The sequence below is a fragment of the Ictidomys tridecemlineatus genome, chromosome 4 (genome assembly GCF_052094955.1).
Source record: "Ictidomys tridecemlineatus isolate mIctTri1 chromosome 4, mIctTri1.hap1, whole genome shotgun sequence".
NCBI classification, from domain to species: Eukaryota; Metazoa; Chordata; class Mammalia; order Rodentia; family Sciuridae; genus Ictidomys; species Ictidomys tridecemlineatus.
In genome coordinates, this window is record NC_135480.1 from 47,403,163 (window position 1) to 47,422,877 (window position 19,715).

The 19,715-nt window shown below is 46.3% G+C and overlaps 1 protein-coding gene across 3 annotated transcripts in view; it reads right to left on the reverse strand.

Annotated features, from left to right (window-relative positions):
• Nucleotides 1-9,041, reverse strand: part of Insc (INSC spindle orientation adaptor protein) — a 120,711-nt gene extending 111,670 nt beyond the window's left edge. The window contains exon 1 of one of the 3 annotated variants that reach the window (XM_078046433.1): nt 8,950-9,041. Coding sequence is in view for 1 of the 3 variants with exons in the window: in XM_005326771.4 (XP_005326828.3) it covers nt 7,397-7,561 (165 nt within the window). In the remaining 2 variants the exon portion in view is untranslated. Of the gene's footprint in view, nt 1-5,333; nt 5,505-7,396; nt 7,618-8,949 lie in introns of those variants that run through there. The other 2 variants (XM_005326771.4, XM_040284708.2) reach the window with 2 other exon arrangements.
• Between the last annotated feature and the right edge of the window lie 10,674 nt (nt 9,042-19,715).

A 19,715-nucleotide genomic window follows, 5' to 3' on the forward strand; every position in this document is an offset into this window, starting at 1 on the left:
TAAGTATATTTTATGCTTATAAGTTAAAATGATGTATTTTAATATTATTGGAGAGAGAGAAAATTAGAAATGATAAAATAAATGAAACCTCATGTGCACAATTGAGGGCCAGGGATAAAGAGGAATTTTTGATACCAGTCTTGCAAGCTTTAATTAAGTTTGATATCATGTCAAAATTAAAAGTGACATGAAAATAGTAAGTAGGCAACAAATGTGTGCTGATCATTGAGTGAACCCATATCCAGCCACGATGCTCACTGCTTAAAATACCCCAGCGCTGGCCTGTAAGTGGCTGGGGGTGGGGATCGGTTGTGCATGTGCTTAGCATTTACAGAGCCCTGGGTTCAACAGACAGCCCTTCCTCCAAAAATCTCCAGTCTGATTCCCCATCACTACTGCCCACCGTGGCATAGGATATAGTCACAACTCCTTATCACACTCAGCAAAGCCTCAGCACATGCAGGCCGTTTCCTGGAACACTTTTCTCTTAATTTACTGGCCACTTCCAGTTATCCCTCAAGACTCTCACCTCTGGGCAGCTTCTGACGGGCACAGTTGGAGATGACACTTCCCCTCTCAGACACCAATGACCATAGGACCTACTTTGATCATGCCCCACGGACAGGCCCTTCTGTGTTTATAAGTCTGTCTTGTCACATGTTCTGATTGGAGCCTGAGGACTGCGATGTTCCCTACCCCCTCAGTCCCAGCACAAGAAAAGACCTCAATTAATACTTGAAGCATGAATAAATCAGTATGGAACTTTCTGGATCTTCAAGAGAGCGTCTCCTTCATTCTCTTCAAAAAATGTAGAAGTGAGGGAAATGGCTTCTTCCCACATTTTACACACAAGGAAGGAGAGATCCAGAAAAGGTAAGTGACTTGACACAGATAACACAGTGTGCCCTTAGCCTGAGCTAGAGCTGGAATCCAACTCCTGGCCAGTCGGTCAGTGTTCTTTCACAGAAGGTGAGTGGGATGGGAAGGGAGGATATTGCCTTTCATGGTTTGTCTATTCTGTGCCAAATGGTGTGCTTCAAATAAGTTTTCTTATTCTAGTCTCACCATTTTAGTGCAAACAACCCCATTTCACAGATGAGCAAACTGAGGCTCCAGTTTCAGAACTGTCTGGCTGCAAAGCCCATGCTCTTTCCCCTGTACATTTGCCAGGATGTGCTGCCCACCTCTGATCCTCCATCAGAAGTGAAAGGTCCTAAGTGGAAAGTTCTGTCCATGGCAGCATCTTGGAAACCAGCACAACACACGGGCCACAACACAGCTCACACCCTCAGACCACAGGCCTCATTTCACATGGCTTCCAAACCAGGCTATTTGGTTTGTAAGACAAAACCTCCATTTCTCCAGCAGAAAGTGAACGCGATACACAATTACCCAGTTAAACTGCTGACGCCTACAGATACTGCATCACGCTGAACAAAGTCTTCTCTGCCCAGAGACATCCTCAAAATATCCAGGACTCCCCCAGAGCTTGGCACTGAGGGGACCTAGAGCTGGGGGAGGGGAGACCGGGCTGGGTGGATTTCAGAGGCTGGCTGCAGGTCTCCAGGACAGACGTTGCTCCAGGGAAAGGGGAAGCCACAGAAGTCCAGTGCTGCCCACCCCCTGGTGCTGGAGTGTGATCCCTGCCCATCCCAGGAGGCCTTTCTCACCCCCCTCCATCCCTGCTTCCCACGAGGAGTCTCCATCTAAGGCAATGATGCTGACCACATTCAGGTCTTGGGGCCAGAGAAGTCAGGCCCTTGGCCCCTTCCCCACTTTGCCTAAATGACTACTTTTACCTGACTTCCGGGCCTTCAAAATGGGGGAGTTCCCAGTCTCTTCAGAGGTCAGTGTACACCCCCTACAGACTCTGGAGTCAGGCAGACCTGAGAAGGAATCATTGCTAGCTCCCTGCGCTCCTCATTTATACTGGCAGGGCTTCAGTATCTTTATATTTTAAATAAAAGTACCTATTTCAGAGGGTTTTTGTAGCAAAAGATGAAAAGAACCAGAAAAAGAAAAAAGGTTATTCGCTAAACAAATGTGAGTCACCCTGAGCCTGAGCCACTCTTCCCCACATAAGTCCTGACACCTCACCTGCTGAATCTGTTTTCCCTTGGTTGAATTTAAAGTCCAGGAAACAAGCAAAGGAGAAATGGCATTAATCTTCAGCAGAGATGTCATTGAGTCCATGTTGAAGTGACATTTATCTGGGAAGGAACAAACACCTTGTCCACACCTAGCACCACCACACAGTTCCTGGTCACCGTGAATTTCCTCTTTCACGTTTTGTGGTCAGATGCTTCCAGGAAGGTTAGCCTTGAACACGGGCATCAGCCACCAGGACCAAGAGGAAGGCATCTAACACAAAGCCTGAAAGCCTACCACTAGGGATGCTCTAATCCTTCTTCAGTGCTAAGAACTGCTCTCCATATACCCTTTGCCAAGCATTAATGGCCTTGGGCAGAGTAAATTATTCAGTATTGGGGTCAATTGGTTAGAAGTTTCTCCGGTTTTGCAATATGGCTAAACCCCTACCCTGCACTCTTCCAATAAGAGGTAACAAATGACTTCATGGGCATTTGGTAGACTTGAGATTCCTTATGGGGAAAAGGGACTGAGATCTGGTGTATGGCCTCACAGATGCAGGGGAGAGATCAGGATTAACCTCAAGTGCCCCTACACACTCCGGACTCCCTGCTTCTCATCCCAAGCTCTGAATCCACCAGGCGCTGATCAGGGAGGTCTATGCTGGGGACGCAGGGCTCAGGTCCAAGAGACACAAGTCCCAGCAGAGCCCTGGGTGGGGCAGAGGTACTTGAGGAAGGAGTAGCCATGGAGCCATGGCCAGGTTTAGGGCAAGGGTCAAATGCCTTTGGGCACCCAGACACTTGAGCTTTTGAGACAGAGAAGAGCTGGCAGCTGAAGCACTCAGTGCAGGGGGTGTTGGTCAATGGCCCAATTCATTCTCAACAATCCCCATTGTCTGAGCTAGCACAGAGATGGGCATTATCTCCCAAAGCCACTAGGAAGAAAAGCCCCAAGGCATGGTCAGGAATCAGAGCCCAAGAATACAGAAGCCACAATTGAGATATCTGGCTTAAAATTTAGATGACATATTTGAGATTGAGGATACTCAAAAAAAGAACCCATACAATGTAGTCCCCATCCTTGGAGACCAACAGAATGTCTAATTGCTGGCTGTTCATTTATTTATTCTGTTTTCTCTCTCTACAAAGAATATAGGAGTTTATAGTTAAAGATGTATAGTCTATAAAGTTGTTAATATAGAAATTAAAGAAATCAAAGCCCTGGTTCCAACTAACACAGTTACAAGAATAGAGTAATATGATAGATTTAGAGCTTCCTAGCAGCCAAGATAAGAAGGGAACCACAATAAGGAAATACTTCCTTCTCCCATCACCTTAACTCTGCAGGAAGCCTGTTGAACTGATCACACCTTAACCATCCCCAAGGGTCTGGTCTAGGATCAGGCCAAGGGAAAAATAGATCCTAGTAATCCCTTCAGGAACTGAATGAAACTGACTTTTTCCCCTTGCATATTAGGGGAATTGATGGATTGCCCTTTAGACAAAACCACAAGTACTAAGAAAGAAGTCTAACTTCCCAACTGAAGGAGCACATTTATTCTGGGTACCTCATGGAAACATGCTCAGAAGAGAATGGCCAGGATGGGAGAGATCTAGAATTCAAAATAAAATAATAACAATAATAATAATAATAACCATCAGCATTATTTTGAAGCACCTACTCTTCTAAGCATTGTTGAGAGTGGCCCCAGGTCATAAAGATTTTGTCAAGAAAAGAAATATTGGCTAGAAGAGGGGAGATGGGCAAAGCAAAGGCTATTCTTCCTCAGCCTATGAAGACTCAAAGTGGGGATGCCTGAGAGCAGAGACAAAGAATCAGCCCAGCTCCACTCGCTCATCCTCCCAGTCCCAAGGCTCACTGCTCTTTGGCAGCAGGGAGAATCCAGGGTGCAAATGAGAGCCTTGAGAAAATTACAGGTGTTGAGGTCTGCCTCAGATCCTAGCCTTACCTTATTGCCTTGTGAGACTAGACTTTTCACCCCTACAAGGGCAAATGATGCTTCAAAGTCCCAGACCTTTAGGTTCAAGAATGCTCTCCAGGCCGGGTGGTGTCAAACTCCTAGTAATCCCAGAGGGTCAGGAGGCTGAGGCAGGAGAATTTTGAGTTCAGAGCCAGCCTCAGCAAAAGCGAGGCACTAAGCAACTCAGTGAGACCCTGTCTCTAAATAAAATACAAAATAAGGCTGGGGATGTGGTTCAATGGTTGAGTGCCCCTGAGTTCAATCCCTAGTACCAAAAAGAGAAGAATGCTCTCCACCTGAGCTTCATAGGCACCCACAGTTCAGATTAAACAAAAGCATCATATGACTACCTGCCCTGACCACCGCCACCCCCAGCCAAAGCTGCCTTACTTAAGATCTTCCCTGTTGAGACAGTTATTTGCACCCATTGTCACAGGTACATATAGGCAGGAAGGGTTAGAGGCGCTGGGGAACCAAAGGACGAGAATAAGAGCAAACCAGGGGTATGTGTTTCTGCATGAGCATTTGACCATGTGGGTACATGTTGTATACATGTCATTTCCACAGGAGTACACAGCTAATGTATGTGTCTTTGCATGTGGCGTGTTTGCACCAAGAGGAAGTGTGTGCAAGACAGACATGTGGACAGCAATATGTGTGCACCTGAGCGGCTGCAAGCACCGTGTGGGTGCCTTGTGAGTGTACACTATGTGAGTGGACATCCCTCTGTCCTCCTGCCTCTTTGGTGTGAAAGTGAGGTACCCCAAGTTGTCTCCCTATCCCTGGAGCATTCAAGCAGGGTCAGAGGCCCATTCACTCTGGTGTTAGCTGAGAGCTCTGAGCTCTTATTCTGCTCAAAGTCCTGAGAAACCAAAGCTGCTTGACACCTTGACACTGACAAGCCACCCCAGCTTGGGGCCAAGTCAAGTGACATGGGGCCTAGAAATTTGAGTTCACATGTTGCTCCTTATGCCCCAGCTTCTGGGGTCGCAGGTTCAAACTCACACATCCATCATCCACATATGGACGGGCTCAAACCACTCAAGCGCACAAATGCACAGACACCATCCACCCAGGATGGCAGGTGCCACACAGACACACAGCCACCTGTGGGCACCCTCCAGGAGCACCACACACACTGACACACTCATGCCCACACTCACACTCTAGGGCACATGCTAGAAAATTCTTCATGCTCACATCCCAGGGCAGACACACTCCCTCCCACTGACACCCACCTACTATCCAAACAGTCACAAACCTTCTCTGTCCCCAACTGGGTGGCAGATCCAACCTCAGCCCCTGGATTCAGGCAGTCAGGAGGTCACCTTGTCTGCTTACTTACTTCTTCTGAGCTTGCAAGGGAGCAAGCGAGTGCGTGCGAGTGGCCAGTGGTGACAGGACGCAGCTGGAGCTTCAGAGGCCAGGCAGGCGCAAAGTGGCCGCTGGGGCCGGCCCAGCACAGGGGCCGCCCGCTGCCCCCCCCCCCCGCCCCCACCCCGCTCTCCCCCGCCCACCGGCTCCGAGGCGGCTGCAGAATCCCAGGGTCCTTCCACAGCAGCGCTCCCTGCCAAGCCCCTGTCCCACGTCAGGCACCGAATCTCAGCTGGGCTGCGTGGGCTATTTCAGTGCCCCTGGCAGTGGAAACATCATGCTGTCATCTGTGGGAGCACTGGAATGGGGACGCGGTCAGGCCTAATTAGAGACCTGGCTCACCCATGGGCCAGGCGGGAGTCACGCAGGCAATCACCCCGAGCCGCGGAGCCATCAGGGCGGGACGCCCAGATGTGCCCTGCATGCCAACATCTGGAGAGGGGAAGGGAATGTGCTTCCATCATTTCTCTTGGAATTGAAGCAAAACAAGGAGGGATTTGGGTGCAGTTCACATGCCCTGTGGAGGGAGCCGCCTCATCCAGCAGCCTCCAGATGCCTGGAATGCGGCTGGGTTTATTCAATGCAGGTGCTTCCCTTTGGACCCTAAGTCACTCACATAAGTCACCCTTCACATCACAAAATCTGCCAAAAATGGCAGGGGCTGATGCAAAGACTCCTTCAACCTTGGGTGAATCAGACTCTCCCCACCGCAATCTGGACTGTGTCAAATGGCTAAGTCTAGAGAAGTCTGATTCCTACTCCAAAACTCAAGAATGTTGCATTCTTAAACAGCAAGGAAGCTTGGAGGTTATTTCATCCACCTCCCTCCTTCTTGCCATGAATCCCCAGGGCCTGGAGGACCTCTATCCATTCTTGTAGCTCACCAAGAAAAAGCAGTCCCTGGCTTCCCTTGGGCCCTGTTCCAAAGCTTGAACTTTCTCATTGGCATCTAACCTAATCATGTGCCAACTAGGTCAATTTGCTACATTATATGTTCAAATCGAGGGAGAGGGAGAGCAGTAGCCATCCCTATGACACAAAGTTCACTCCAAGATCCCACTTCAGCCTTCTCTTCCTTGATGCTAATTATCTCTGTTTCTGTTCTCAGATTTTGACTAAAACTGTATGTCACTCTGTGGCTTTGGACATTGGCATTAAGTCACCTGCCTCATCTCTCTAAGGGCCCAGGGCTTATATTCTATATGTAGCCAAGTCTTTGACCCCAGCCTCCATCCATTCCAGACAACCTGGTTCTCCTCCCCAGCTCCTGTCTCAACAAGGACTGTCTCAGTGACTGGGATAGGGCCTGGGGCTTCCAGTCAGCTGGTGATAGAGTCTAACATTAAGGCCACAGCATTACCCAAAGGGGCAGTTTGCATAATCTTTTCTCAGTCTGTTTCTGGTAGGTCATGTTTTGCTACATGTTCCCTTGAGACACTTGACATTAATGCCCCTCATCCAATACACACACACACACACACACACACACACACACACACAAAATAGCATGAGAGAAAATAGTCTAGACTTTGTCCTCAAAGAGACCTTTCTTTGCATCCTGCTTCTATGCTTTTCTAATTGAATGCCCTTGGGCAAGTCACTTAACCTCTCTCAGCTTCTGTTTTCCCCATATACAATAAGTATCTTCATCTCTGCCTGCTCCTAAGGTTTGGAAAGTATGGAATAAGGTCAGGAATATAAGATTACCTGGAAAGCCAAGATATGTTTTAATATACCAGAAATGGAATGAGGCTTAAATTATAAACAGCCAACAACATTAGCAAAAAAGCTTAAGAGGCTTTTATTTCTAAATCCGAATTCTGTGCCTGGATTTTGGGTCAAGGGAGGAATGACTTAGTTTGCTATGTGTTCCCTCGAGACACTTGACATTAATGCCCTTCGCCCAGTGCTTGCGTGCACACACACACATCCCCCTTCCCAGATACCTACAGCACAGCACAGCTTCCTGGACTCCCATGGCCCCCAGCCGCCTGGACCCTTGTTGGCCGCCTCTCCATTCACTGGGGGCCGCCTCATGGCTCCAGTCTCGGCCCCACAGCAGCTCCAGGTCTCCTTACATAGGCTCCTGTGAACAGCTTCTCTCTCCTTGCCCATCCTTCTGAGCCATGGCCCTGGAAAACCTGTGACTCAAGGCAAAGCTGTCAGAGGCCTTCAAGATCATTCAGGACTAAGGCCCCAAACAGCTTAAAGTTGAAATCTCCTCCCTCTCGGCTCCCTCCCCTCTGCCTGCCTGGCTTCCCAGTGCTGTGCTGCTTAATTCTTAATGGAAATTCCATCTGCAGTGCGGGCCCTAGCTGGCTCAAGAAGTCCAGGCGTGGGCCAACAGCAAATTCCACCCAGAGAGAAGGGGCCTGTCTGGCCATCTAGACACATGAACACAAATGCACCCACACACACAAAAGAGACATTCACAAACTCAGAGAGTCTCACCCAAACACAGCCATACACTGAAAGATAGAACACATTCCAGTCACTAGCATTGTTGCATGGTACTGAGTACTTCAAAGGTTTCAACTCCTCTAATCCTCCCAAAAGCACTAGACTCTGGTATCATCCCCATTTTACACACCAGGTAACTGGAACACGGGGAGCTTAAGTAACTTGCATAGGCATCTGGAAATCACAGCCTAACACCTGAGCACTAGGAGCTATATGAGAATCATACACATACTGTTTCATTTTGCCTCCATAGTAACTTTTTGTAGATATTATTTATTCCCATTGTACAGTCAAGGAAAATGGAGACTGTGGCTTAAATCGCCTGTCTGGCCTCATGGATGGTACAATGAAGAAGTTTTCACACAGATATTCCTGGGAACCCTCCTAGATGCACAGGGAGACACACAGGTAAGGAGACACATGCTCACACTCAAAGGGTATAGTCACAATAGCTTATTCTATCTAAACCAGGGTAGGAACCTCAGGAATGATCCAGAGCCATATCAGGCAAAGATTTCTGATTTAGTCAGCTTTTTTGTTGCTGATACTAAAAGATCTGACCAGAACAATTTTAAAGGAGGAAAAGTTTATTTAGGGGCTCAGTGTTTCAGAGGTCTTGATCCATAGACAGCAGACCCCACTCCTCCGGGCTCAAGGTGAGGCAGGACATCATGGTGGAAGAGTGTGGCAGAGGGAAGAGGCTCATGTGATGGGGAAGGGGGAGGGGAGGGGAGGGAGGAGGGGAGGGGAGAGGGAGAGAGGAGAGGAGGGAGAGGGGGAGGGGGAGGGCTCTCCACTTATCAGATACAAATATATACTCCAAAGCCACGCCTCCCAGCCACACCCACCTGCCTCCAGTTACCTATTAATCCCAACAGGGATTAATTCACTGATTAGGTGAAGGCTATCACCCTACCATTTCTCCTCCAAACCTTCTTGCATTGTCTCATATGAACTTTGGGGGAACATCTCACATCTAAACCATAACAGTCCCCTTCAGACTTGTCCTTCTCCATATCCTTCTCCCCTCCCAGGTGGCTTACCTTCAATCTACTGATCTTCCATGTCACTTCAGCAAAGGCAAGTTCACACTGAAGGGGAGAAAAGACTTCAGATTTCCACTGCACTCCTCCAGGTCCAGAGTCACTCCCCAGCACACCCTGCGTGGTGACTGAGAGGAGGGCTCAACTCCCATAAATGAACCAGGAATGACAGTGGTTCCGGAAATGGCTCTAAGAAGGGAAAATGTTCTGAGCCTGAGGACTTACACTTCTAAGTTCCAGGTGATGCTACTGATCTGGAGATCATATTTTGAGAACCACTGCCTTCAAGAATAAGAGAAAGTTAAATATGATTCCAGCTTAAAACTAAATTTCTGACCTAACTTCAGAGTATAAATGCAAGCTCCCTAAAGAAAGAATCCACAATCCTGTCAGCAGTCTGTCCTTTCCCTCGCCCCACCCCCATCTCCCCAGCTTCTGCCCCACCCCTGGGGTCTGCTGGTGGGTCCTTCATGGGCTCTGTAGCAACTCTGTCTGCTTCAGCACACCTCAAGAGAGAAATAGCATCCTCCACTCTGACCTCCTCCTACACAGAGAAGGTTATCAAGATCAGGAACCAGAACAAAAATTGCTGAGGACCAGGCAGGCTCGTAGTTCTGGGATGGAGATAACAGATCAGAAGGTCATAATGATAGCAGCTGAAACACTAGCCCCACCCAGAGAGATGAGAGATGGGCAAGGATCCCAGTTCCTAGAGCGGTAACCTCATGCTCTGCATGCCTCCTGTGTCCCTGAGACGTGCACACTGAGATGCTCCCTGCTCCCGGTGTGATGGAGGGACAAAGCACCAAGGAGGACAGGGAGAAGTGAATCTGGCCACAGAGTCCCAGACAGGCTGATACAGATACACCATTGACTCCCTCAGGCGTTGGCCTGTTGAGCTCTTGCATTTTGTTCTAAAATTCTCTCAAGAGGGAAAATGTTCCCCAACTCCCAGAGCCAGTACAGGAACCTGCACTGTAATATAACTGGAATGGAGAAGTACAAAAAGACCCTCAGAGATCTCTGGGTGCAGAAATTCTGACATTTTGTTATGAGTCAGAATCACCTGTGTTTTAGTCTGTTTTTTCATTGCTGTGACTAACAGACGTTCCAGAACAACTGTAGAGGAAAAGTGTATTTGAGGGCTCACAGTTTCAAAGTTCTCAATCCATAGAGAGCTGGATCCAGTCCTCATGTCTCCAGGTAAGACAGGAACAACATGGCGGAAGAATGTGGTGGAGGGAAGCCGCTCACATGATGATCCGGAAGCAGAGAGAGAGAGAGAAAGAGAGACTGCACTCTCTGGATACAAAATATATACCTCATAGCCACACCCCCAATGAACCACTTTCTCCAGCCACACTCCACCTGCCTCCAGTTACCACTCAGTTAATCCCATCAGGGATCAATTTGATGATTAGGTTAAGGTTAAAACCCAATCATTTCTTCTCCAAACCTTCTTGCATTGTCTCACATGTAAGCTTTTGGTGGACATCCAAACCATAACACCTAGGGGGATACAGAGTCCCAGGCCTGAACTCAGAGATTCCAAGTCAGCCAGTGGGTGGTACACCACTCTCCCCAACTTGAGGTTCAGCCACTTTATGTTGTTACCTTGAACTTGGTCCTGGTGGGAGAATTTATTTATACCAGGGAAACTGGGCAAATACTACAAATCAGGTTTTTGCTTTGTAATGTTCTGATTGGAAAGCCTACTGTTAATCACTTATTGGCCCTAGGAGACATGTGGGTCCCTATTTTCCAGCCTACTAAGCTATTCTGAGGCAGGCCTTCCTTGAGAAACATTGATCTAGTGAGGAAGTTCCAACCCAAACCCTTCACTTTACTGATGTGAAAGATAGGAAAACTGAGGCTCAGAGAGAGGAAGAATCTTGGTTAAGATCAATAGACTAAGCCCTTTGTGGGATCAAAGTTGTTCAGCTCAGAGAAGCGGGGGCTAAGAGCGCCCTGTTTACTTGACCTTCTTCTGCACCCACTCCATCACCAGTCACATGATCTGTCATCAACATTTAGGATCTGTGTATCCAGGAGAGCCATATGTAAATTTCAGCTATGGAGGGCCCCAGGGCTGCCCTCCCCTCCCCAAGACTTAATTGTTCAACTCTTCAACCCTTCCTTAAATTCAGAGAGATTCCCTAACATCCTCTCCACAAATTCCTTGTCTTACTTAAAGTAACAAGTTATTTTACAATCAAAACCATCTTCAGAACTACAGCCATGGAGCAAGTTAGTGAGAATAACAACCCAAGTTGGAAACCCAAGTTTCCTGCTTCCTCCCTACGTTATTCCCTGACCTCAGACAGAATGTGGAAGAGGAGTGATGGCTCAAATATACAGTTCTCTAGAGTGGTGGGAACCCTGTAGGAACAGACATATTCCAAGGCCTCACCCCAGAACTATGGAATTAGAAACTCTGGAGCCCTAGTCCAGCAAGATGTGTTTAACCAAGCCTTCCAGATGATTCTGATACCCACCCAACTTTGAGGACCACTCCTCTAGCGGAAGTAACATAGCTTCTGCCTACCTAACAATGAAATCAGAGTCTGTTCAGGCCAGGGAGGAAAGGCAGTCAGAGTCCAGGCTAACACAGACTGGTGACCAGCCATACTCCTTCCTGTCCAGCCTTTTGAACCTCAGGCCCCTGGGAAATCCCAGGAGGCCAACCACTGATCCTGCATCCTGAGCTAAGACAGAATCCTCCTTCCCAAAGCCTCTGGGTGAAACCTTTCCAAAAACAGCAGGACAACCCCAGCAGAGACATGACCGGGGAATGTGACTTGTCAGGATCTTAGAGCTTAATTGATGGGGAGACTCGGTGGATCTTTCCTGGCCCTGTGGATCCTCAGAGCCTTCTGGAAGCCACGGAGGCCAGTGTTTCCTCTGCTTCCCGTGCTTTCCAGGTTCAGGAAGAAGGATGAGATTTGAAGGTAATTGAAGAAGTGAGGTCGTGGGGAGAGGTCCAAAATGAGAACTGCTGTACTAACATGCATTGACTGTGTTACTCAGTCGTGACCAACCAGAACAACTTAGAGGAGGAAAAGCTTATTTTGGCTTATGGTTTCAAAATTCAGTCCATGGTCGGCCAACCTGAATGCTCTGGACCCAAGCTGAGGCAGGTGGAGGAGCAGGGCTCCGCTTCTGGTGGCCAAAAAGCAGAGGAAGAAAGGCTGCAGTGCACACCCCCAGAGACCTACCTTCTCCAGCCATACCCCATCTGCCCAGTCACCACCCAGTTAGTCCTTTCAAACTAGGATGGACTGATCAGGTGACAGCTCTCTCAATCCACCCATTTCACCTCTGAGGGACATCTCACGTCCAAACCACAGAGACTTCTCTTGTATAGCCCACCTGTATTAAACCCTTTCCAACTTTTATCTCATAAGTTACTTCGTTCCATGTATCTTCTCACAATCTAATGATGGGGTCATTATTTATGTTATTTATTATTATGTTAGAGGAGAAAAATAGGCTTAGGGCAGTTAAATAGCCCTCCCATGATCACATTTGGTGTGTGGAAGACCAGAGATTCAAACCCAGGTCTGGGCATTTCAATAGAGGTGCAGAAGTTTACCTGGGACAGAAGGAAGTGTATCTGCTGCCAAGAGGGAATGAGAAGATGGGGAGGGAGGAGGCCAGGGAACTTTGGGGAATGAAGAGCAGAGGGGCAGCAAGGGACTTGAGGAGTCCAGGAAGGGCCAGACAGAGAAGCCCCCATGGTGGGGGGGGGGATGATGTAGTGAAAGGAGTAGGTTAGAAATAACAAAAGGAGACAGGCTGGGGTTGAAAACACACAGTTTAAATGAAACCAGGGAGAGCAATGAACACAAGCCGGAACCTAGTGACTCCAGACTCACTTTGGGGACCAGGGCTGACTCCAGAGAGGATGGGCACTGGAGAGTCAACAAGGAAAATGTGGAGCCTGGGCAGGGAAGAGTTTTCCCCAACAGGACAGTAGGTGACTCTGGAACTGCCTGTGAGTTTGAATCAAGACAGGTTATTAAATGGTATCACCTTGGCCCAACTGATCAAAATGAAAACCAGGGTCATCTTTGATTCCTCTCTACCCACCATCTCCCTGCCTTTGTGCCCAACTGTCACCATTTTTCTCTGCTCTGCCTCCAGATTGGCTCCCTGAACACTCCACTATTTCCTGTGCTCCCTGCCACCACCTTGTTCCACACCATTATCTCCATCCTGGATCTCTGTTTAGAGTCTGCACTGGCCTCCTTGACTCCACTTCTGCCCTCTAACCTCCATGAACCACAGGACAACCTGCATTATCGTTTAACAATGAGATGTTGTCTTCCCCCAATCTAAAACTTTTTAACAGCTTCTTATTATTGCACTTAGAATAAAAATAGCAAACCCTTCACTCTGGCTCATGAAACTCAACATCATTTTTTCTCTCTGTTAGGGTCTTGGGTCATATCATCTCCCTGAGAGGGGTCTTCTCTGCCCTCCAAAGAACATTGCCCTGTCATCCTCCCGCGAATACCACTTATCACCGCGAAATCTCCTCGTTTACGTTTGTGGTTAGCGTTCGTTCGTCTCTCCTAGTTTTTGTGCCACAAGCATGGAGGCCTTATCTTCTAGCACAGTGCCTGATACATAGTAGATCCTCATCAAAATCCGAGGGATGGCATCAGCAGAGGGGTGGCAGAGAGAAGAGAGGAGCTGGATGCAAACAGAGAAAGGGAGCCAAGAGAAACCACATCTCCCCAAAAGAAGAGAGCCTGCGTTCCCAAGGATTTTCCCTGACAGGAACTTTTGCAGCCCTGGTTCCTGAGCAGCTTCCCTGTCCCCGAGGTCTCCGGTGACATCTAAACATGCTTCAAGTTTACATTCTTCTTATCTCCCTTTGCCTTGTGCCCTCTCCCGATGGCTTCTCAGTCCACAAGTTAGCAGGAGGAACACAGGACACGGGACAAGGGTTCGAGAGTGCTCTCTTACCTCTGTGACCTGAGCCAGTCGGGATCTTTCCTTCTCTAAGCCTTGGGGCTACGGCACTGAGACCTAGTCTACAAGTCCTTCTAGGTGGACCTGAGGAGGACTCTGAGCCTAGAAGGTGAGGAGAAGGGGCACATTTCAGGCACAATGCATACCCTGTTTGGGTCCCTGCAGGAACAGACTATTCAGGTAAGATTTGAGAGACAATTTAAGGATCGGGGTTAGGAGAAGTGCAGGTGGTGTTAGGCACTGAGGAAGCTGTTACCACCCTTAAGCCTAATGGGGCAAGGGGAGAAATGGCTCACCAGCATCCCCGCAGACCATGCAAGACGTTATCCAGCAGAAGTTATGATCATAACATTGCGACTCCCAAGCAAGGGGGAAATGAGGAAGAACTTCCCTAACCTCTCTCTGCTCCTCCCTCTGATCTCCAGCCCATGCCTCCATTGGCTAAACCAAGTCAGAAAGCAAGAGAGTTCAGGAGATGTAGTCTGAGAACCAGGTCCTTGGGACACAGAGCAGAGAAAGATGGAGTAACTCTGGCGGATGGTGCCCAGTAACAATGGATGATAATCAGAACCCAGAGGAAAACCAAGGCCTACGAGCTCTCTAAATCCCCATAGACTCCCTCCCATCTAAACATCTCTATAGAGGCACTAAGTCCTCCAGGAAGCCTGTAAATTGCCATTAAGCCTGTAAATTGTCTTGATAGGCCCAGATTTACAGGCTTGGCTAAGGGCCTGCCTAAGACAGAGGCAAGAGCTTTAGCTATACTATCCAACACGCACAACAGCCATAATGGGAGCTTCCAGAAAAGTTTCACTAGGAGATGAAAAATCTGACAATTTAAATAATTGAAAAGCCTTAGTGCCAACCCCAAGATACATTATTGAGGATGGATGGGTAATTACCCAGAAAGGATCTTTCTAATAGAAACCATGCCCAGCCCAGGACTTTGTAGGAAAGAAGAAAAAAGAATTGATCTGCTTTCAATTCCCTACAACTAACACTACCATGGATTTAAAGGTCTGGCCTCCAGAACCCGTTCATGCCCAAACCGCATTAGGATGGGACAGGAGGCAGGAGAGATAAGGCAGAGAGAGACAGATTTCGACCCAGAATACTAAGACCATCTAAGAGTAAGAACATTCCCAAAGAATATACTATTTCAGACCATGATGACCTCCCTATTACTAGAGGAAGTTCAGTCTGGCAAAGATTAGTGAATGAAGGCCAGCCCTGTGCCTGGAATTGTGCACATTAATTAAGATACAACCATAACTAAGGCCTAGTCTCTGACCTTTGGATGCTCATAGCCTCGTAGGGGGTAAGAAAGAGATATAGACCATTCCCACACTAAGAGATAATTAATAAGAAAGGTAGGTTAAAATGCCCCACTGTAACTGTCAATTTCTGCTTTATGTATTATAAGATTGTTATTGGGTGCATATACATTTAGAATTCATCTTGCTGGAATTTTTAAAATTATCATAAGGTGGCTCTTGTTATCTCTATGATGCTTTTCTCTTCAAAGTCAGTTTTATTTAATTAATATATCTACACTACCATTATTTTGGTTATTGCTTATATGGTATATTTCTTCAGATTGATAACATTCTCTCAGGGAAGTAGGAATCAGGATTGTGGAGGAGGTCGTGGGGGTTCCAAGAGAAAGTGTGAGAGAGTGATCTAGAGGTTCACTAGGAGAGTCAGTGGACTAGGGACAGATGATTCTATTTCTCGGCAGCAATAAAGACTGAATCAAGGCTCATGGTTGTGAACTCAGGGGTTTTAAGATGAGACAATCAATATGGTTGTGTGTTTCTCTGGAGTCTTAAAGGTCCTCAGTCCAGATGCCAAACTGGTGCTGAAGCCTTGTGTGCCACACTCTGCAGAATGGCCACCCAGCCCTTTCTGGACACCTCCAAGTGGCCTATCACCTGAGGGTACCACACTGTCTTTTAACAGCATTAAAAAAAGTTCCCCATATTGAGTTAGCATTTCTCTCCCTGTTACATGTTCTGCCTACCCTGGAACCTGAGGGTCTATTTCTGTTGTCCGTTACCTTATTTCCTCATGTATCTAGTCACCTAAAAATTCATGCAGATATTTGAGAATATAGGCTCAGGGTGTAGCTCAATGGTAGAGTGTGTGCCTAGCACATGCAAGGCTGGGTTTGGTGCCTAGCACTGCAAAAAGAAAAAGAAAGAAACTTGACCATATGTCCAATTGGTGAAACTGGGAGAAACAAGAATACCTACACAGGGCAGGTAGGAATGCAAAATGATACATGGCCTATATTAACCCTTTGACTGTACAATCTACTCCTAAAAGAATAAAAAAGGGAATCACATTAGATTAAAATTAAATTAAGATAATCCCAGATTGTGTCCATTTGCATTCCCCCGGGAAGTAGTTATGAATATCTTGTAAAATTTAGCTCCAAAGATGATTATTACAGCATTTTTATGGTAATAAAAATCTGTAAACAACTTATGTATATATAAAGGATTAATTAAATAAGTTCTGGCACATTTACTCAGTGGAATGTGAAATGGACATTAAAATGATGCAGTTAGAAGGACATAGAATGAAACAGAAAAATATACACTAAAGAACGCAAATTTCAAAGAAGTCATTTTGGTGTGACGTATTTTCATAAATATGTACATAAGATATATAAAAAAAATACAGAAAACTATTTTTTCAAAAAGCTGCCTGAAAATTCCAATATGACTTTTTAATTACAAATAATGATTCTTTAAATATTTTGTCTATTTTATTTTCAATTGACACAAAAGTTCCACAAATTTGTGGGTACAGTGTGATGTTCTGATACATGTCTACATTGTGTAATGACCAAATGGTTAATCAGCACATTCATCACCTCAAACACTTACTGTTTCTTCATGGTGAAACATTCAAAATCCTCTCTATTAGCTATCTTGAAATATACGATGTATTATTGTTAACTATAGTTATTTTGCTATGCAGTAGAACACTGCTACTTATTCCTCCTGGCTGTAACTTTGAACCCAGTGCCCAGCCTCTTCCCATCCAGTCTGCTTTGGTCACCTTTTACACTGCTGTGACTGAAAGTCCCTACCAGAACAATTGTAGAAGAGGAAAGATTTATTTAGGGGCTTGTGGTTTCAGAGGTCTCAATCCATATAAACAGCAGGCTCCATTCCTCACATCATGGTGCAAGAGTGTGGCAGATGGGAAGCAGCTCACATGACAATCAGGAAGGGGTGGGGGGTCTCCACTTGCCAGATACAAATATATCCCCCAAAGCCACGCCCCCAAATGCCCACCTCCTCCAGTTACCAGTCACTTAATTCCATCAGGTGATTAATTCACTGATTGGGTTAAGGCTCTCATAACCCAATCATTTCTTCTCTGAACCTTCTTGCATTGTCTCACACTTGAGCTTTTGGGAGACATCTCATATCCAAACCATAACCCAGTCTCTGGTAATCACTCTTCTGCTCTCAGCTTCTAAGATCATCTTTTTCAGATTCCACATGTAAGTGAGATCGTGTCGTATTTGTCTTTCTGTTTCTGGTTTATTTCACTTAATATAATGGTCTCTAGGTTCATTCATTGTCACAAAAAAAATGACAGAATTTCATCCTTTTTATGGTTGAAAAGTATTCTAATGTGTACCACATTTTCTTTATCCATTCGACCCACATTTAGATTGACTCCATATCTTAACTACTGGGAATGGTACTGCAGTCAACTTGAACGTGCAGATAGCTCTTCAACATTCTGATTTCATTCATATATATATACTGGTATATCTATCCAGTAGTTGGATTGCTCTACCATATGGTAGTTCTATTTTTATTTTCCCACACTTTTCCAATTTACATTCCTCCCATCCATTACACCAAACTATTAACATTGCGTTTCTCTATAAGAAAGGATAACTAAGAAATGCACTTTTTTGCCTTCCTGCAGTTACTAAATTTTCTATATTAAATACATATTATTTTATGATCAGAAAAATAAGTCTTTTATTTAAAAAAGAAAACTACTGTCCCTCCAACATTTAGTTCAAGATGAACTCTTCCATAAGGCCCTATTTCTGTCTTTGCTCATCCCCCAACTTCAGCCAGGCTGCCTTATTCTCAGTCCTTGGGTGGCTCAGATAAGAGGAAATTTCAAGCCTCCCTCTCCCCTCAGGATTACCATTTGCCCCCAGAATCCTGAGTGCCTCTAGGAAGAAGTTGCCCCATCTGTACGAGGGAAACATCATTCTCCTAAATTTACAGACCATAAAGCCAGGCTCAGAGAGAAGGAAGATCCTTTGAATCTGGGAGACGTGCCTGGGACCCTAGTGGGAAACAGCGAGCCCGACACAGCCGGCGGAAGCCCTGCTTGGCGCGCCCTCTGGTGGAGAAAGGGCTGCTCAGCACCCAACAGGATCAACAGGATATTTTAAAATGCCTCCAGGCCCTATAGCTTCATTTTTTAAATCCTCACTCCACATCATATTAAAACGCATCTGTGTCTCACATATATTTTAAATACATACATAATGTTTGAGTTTGAGTGGATCAGTGAACATATAAAAATTTAAATGAATATTTATATATTTTAGCATTTTTATATTTTGAAGCCAAGCACATGCATTAGGAAACTCATTTTTATGATTTGTTGAAAAAATTTTAGTCCCTCCATTCACAGTACTGGGAATTGAGTTATATGATGTCCACACTCTTTGGTTCCAAGGAGGCAGCAGGAGTGGGGACCAGCAATGTGACCACAGCCTGGCTGAAGGAAGGCCTGTGTGGAAGGGGTTGGCCTCAGGCACAGACTTGGTGGTACATGGGAAGGCATCCATCATGCCCACACCTTACTTTGCATCCCCATGGCAAACACCCACTGGCCAAGAGCAAGTGAACTGTGACTTCTCCTTTATCCTCCAGTTCATAAAGAACACAGGCCCCTCCCCTGGACTCCAGGCAAGCTCAGCTGAGACTGGCCAGAACTTTGGCCCAGCTGGAGAATGAGGTAAGTAAACATCATGTGAACAGGAGGTCTGGCTTTCTACTCCAGGAGCCCATTCTCAGAACTCAGAGGTCTTTACTGTCACAACCCTATAAGCCAAGCTTAATCCACAATATCCATGTATTAAGAATCTAAAGTTATTTGTCATTCCTTAACACAAGACATACTCAACGTTGGAAACCTGTTTCTTTGTCTGCAACAGATTGAAGTGTGGTGACCTCCGTCTCTCTAGAGGTTTGGACCTGAGGGTGAATGAAGAATCATTAGATGGGTGCTGTAATGAAAAAGAAGGGTTATTCTCCTCCAAAGCAAACTCTGAAAAACATCTGCTGCCACTCCCTGCTGCCATCCTTCCTGGAACGGCTTCTTGTCTTGCATTTAGCAGGCGGAATAACCAACCACAGATGAAGTCAGCACTGAGTTATGGGGAGGGAGAGGCAGAGGGGAGTAGGAGTCTGCCTGATAGGAAGTCTTGGCCTCCTGAGAAAGCCTGCACTTATTTTTTTAAAACAGCGCTCTCTCTCTCTCTCTCTCTCTCTCTCTCTCTCTCTCTCTCTCTCTATATATATATATATATATATATATATATATATATATATATATATATTTAGTTGTCAATGGACTTTATTTATATGTGGTGCTGAGAATCGAACCCAGTGCCTCACACATGCCCAGGCAAGCGCTCTACCACTGAGCCACAACCCCAGCCCAAAGCCTGCTCTTCTGGACAAAAGAAGCCAAGACACATGGTAGCATAGAGGACTTGCAGTGATCCAGTTCCT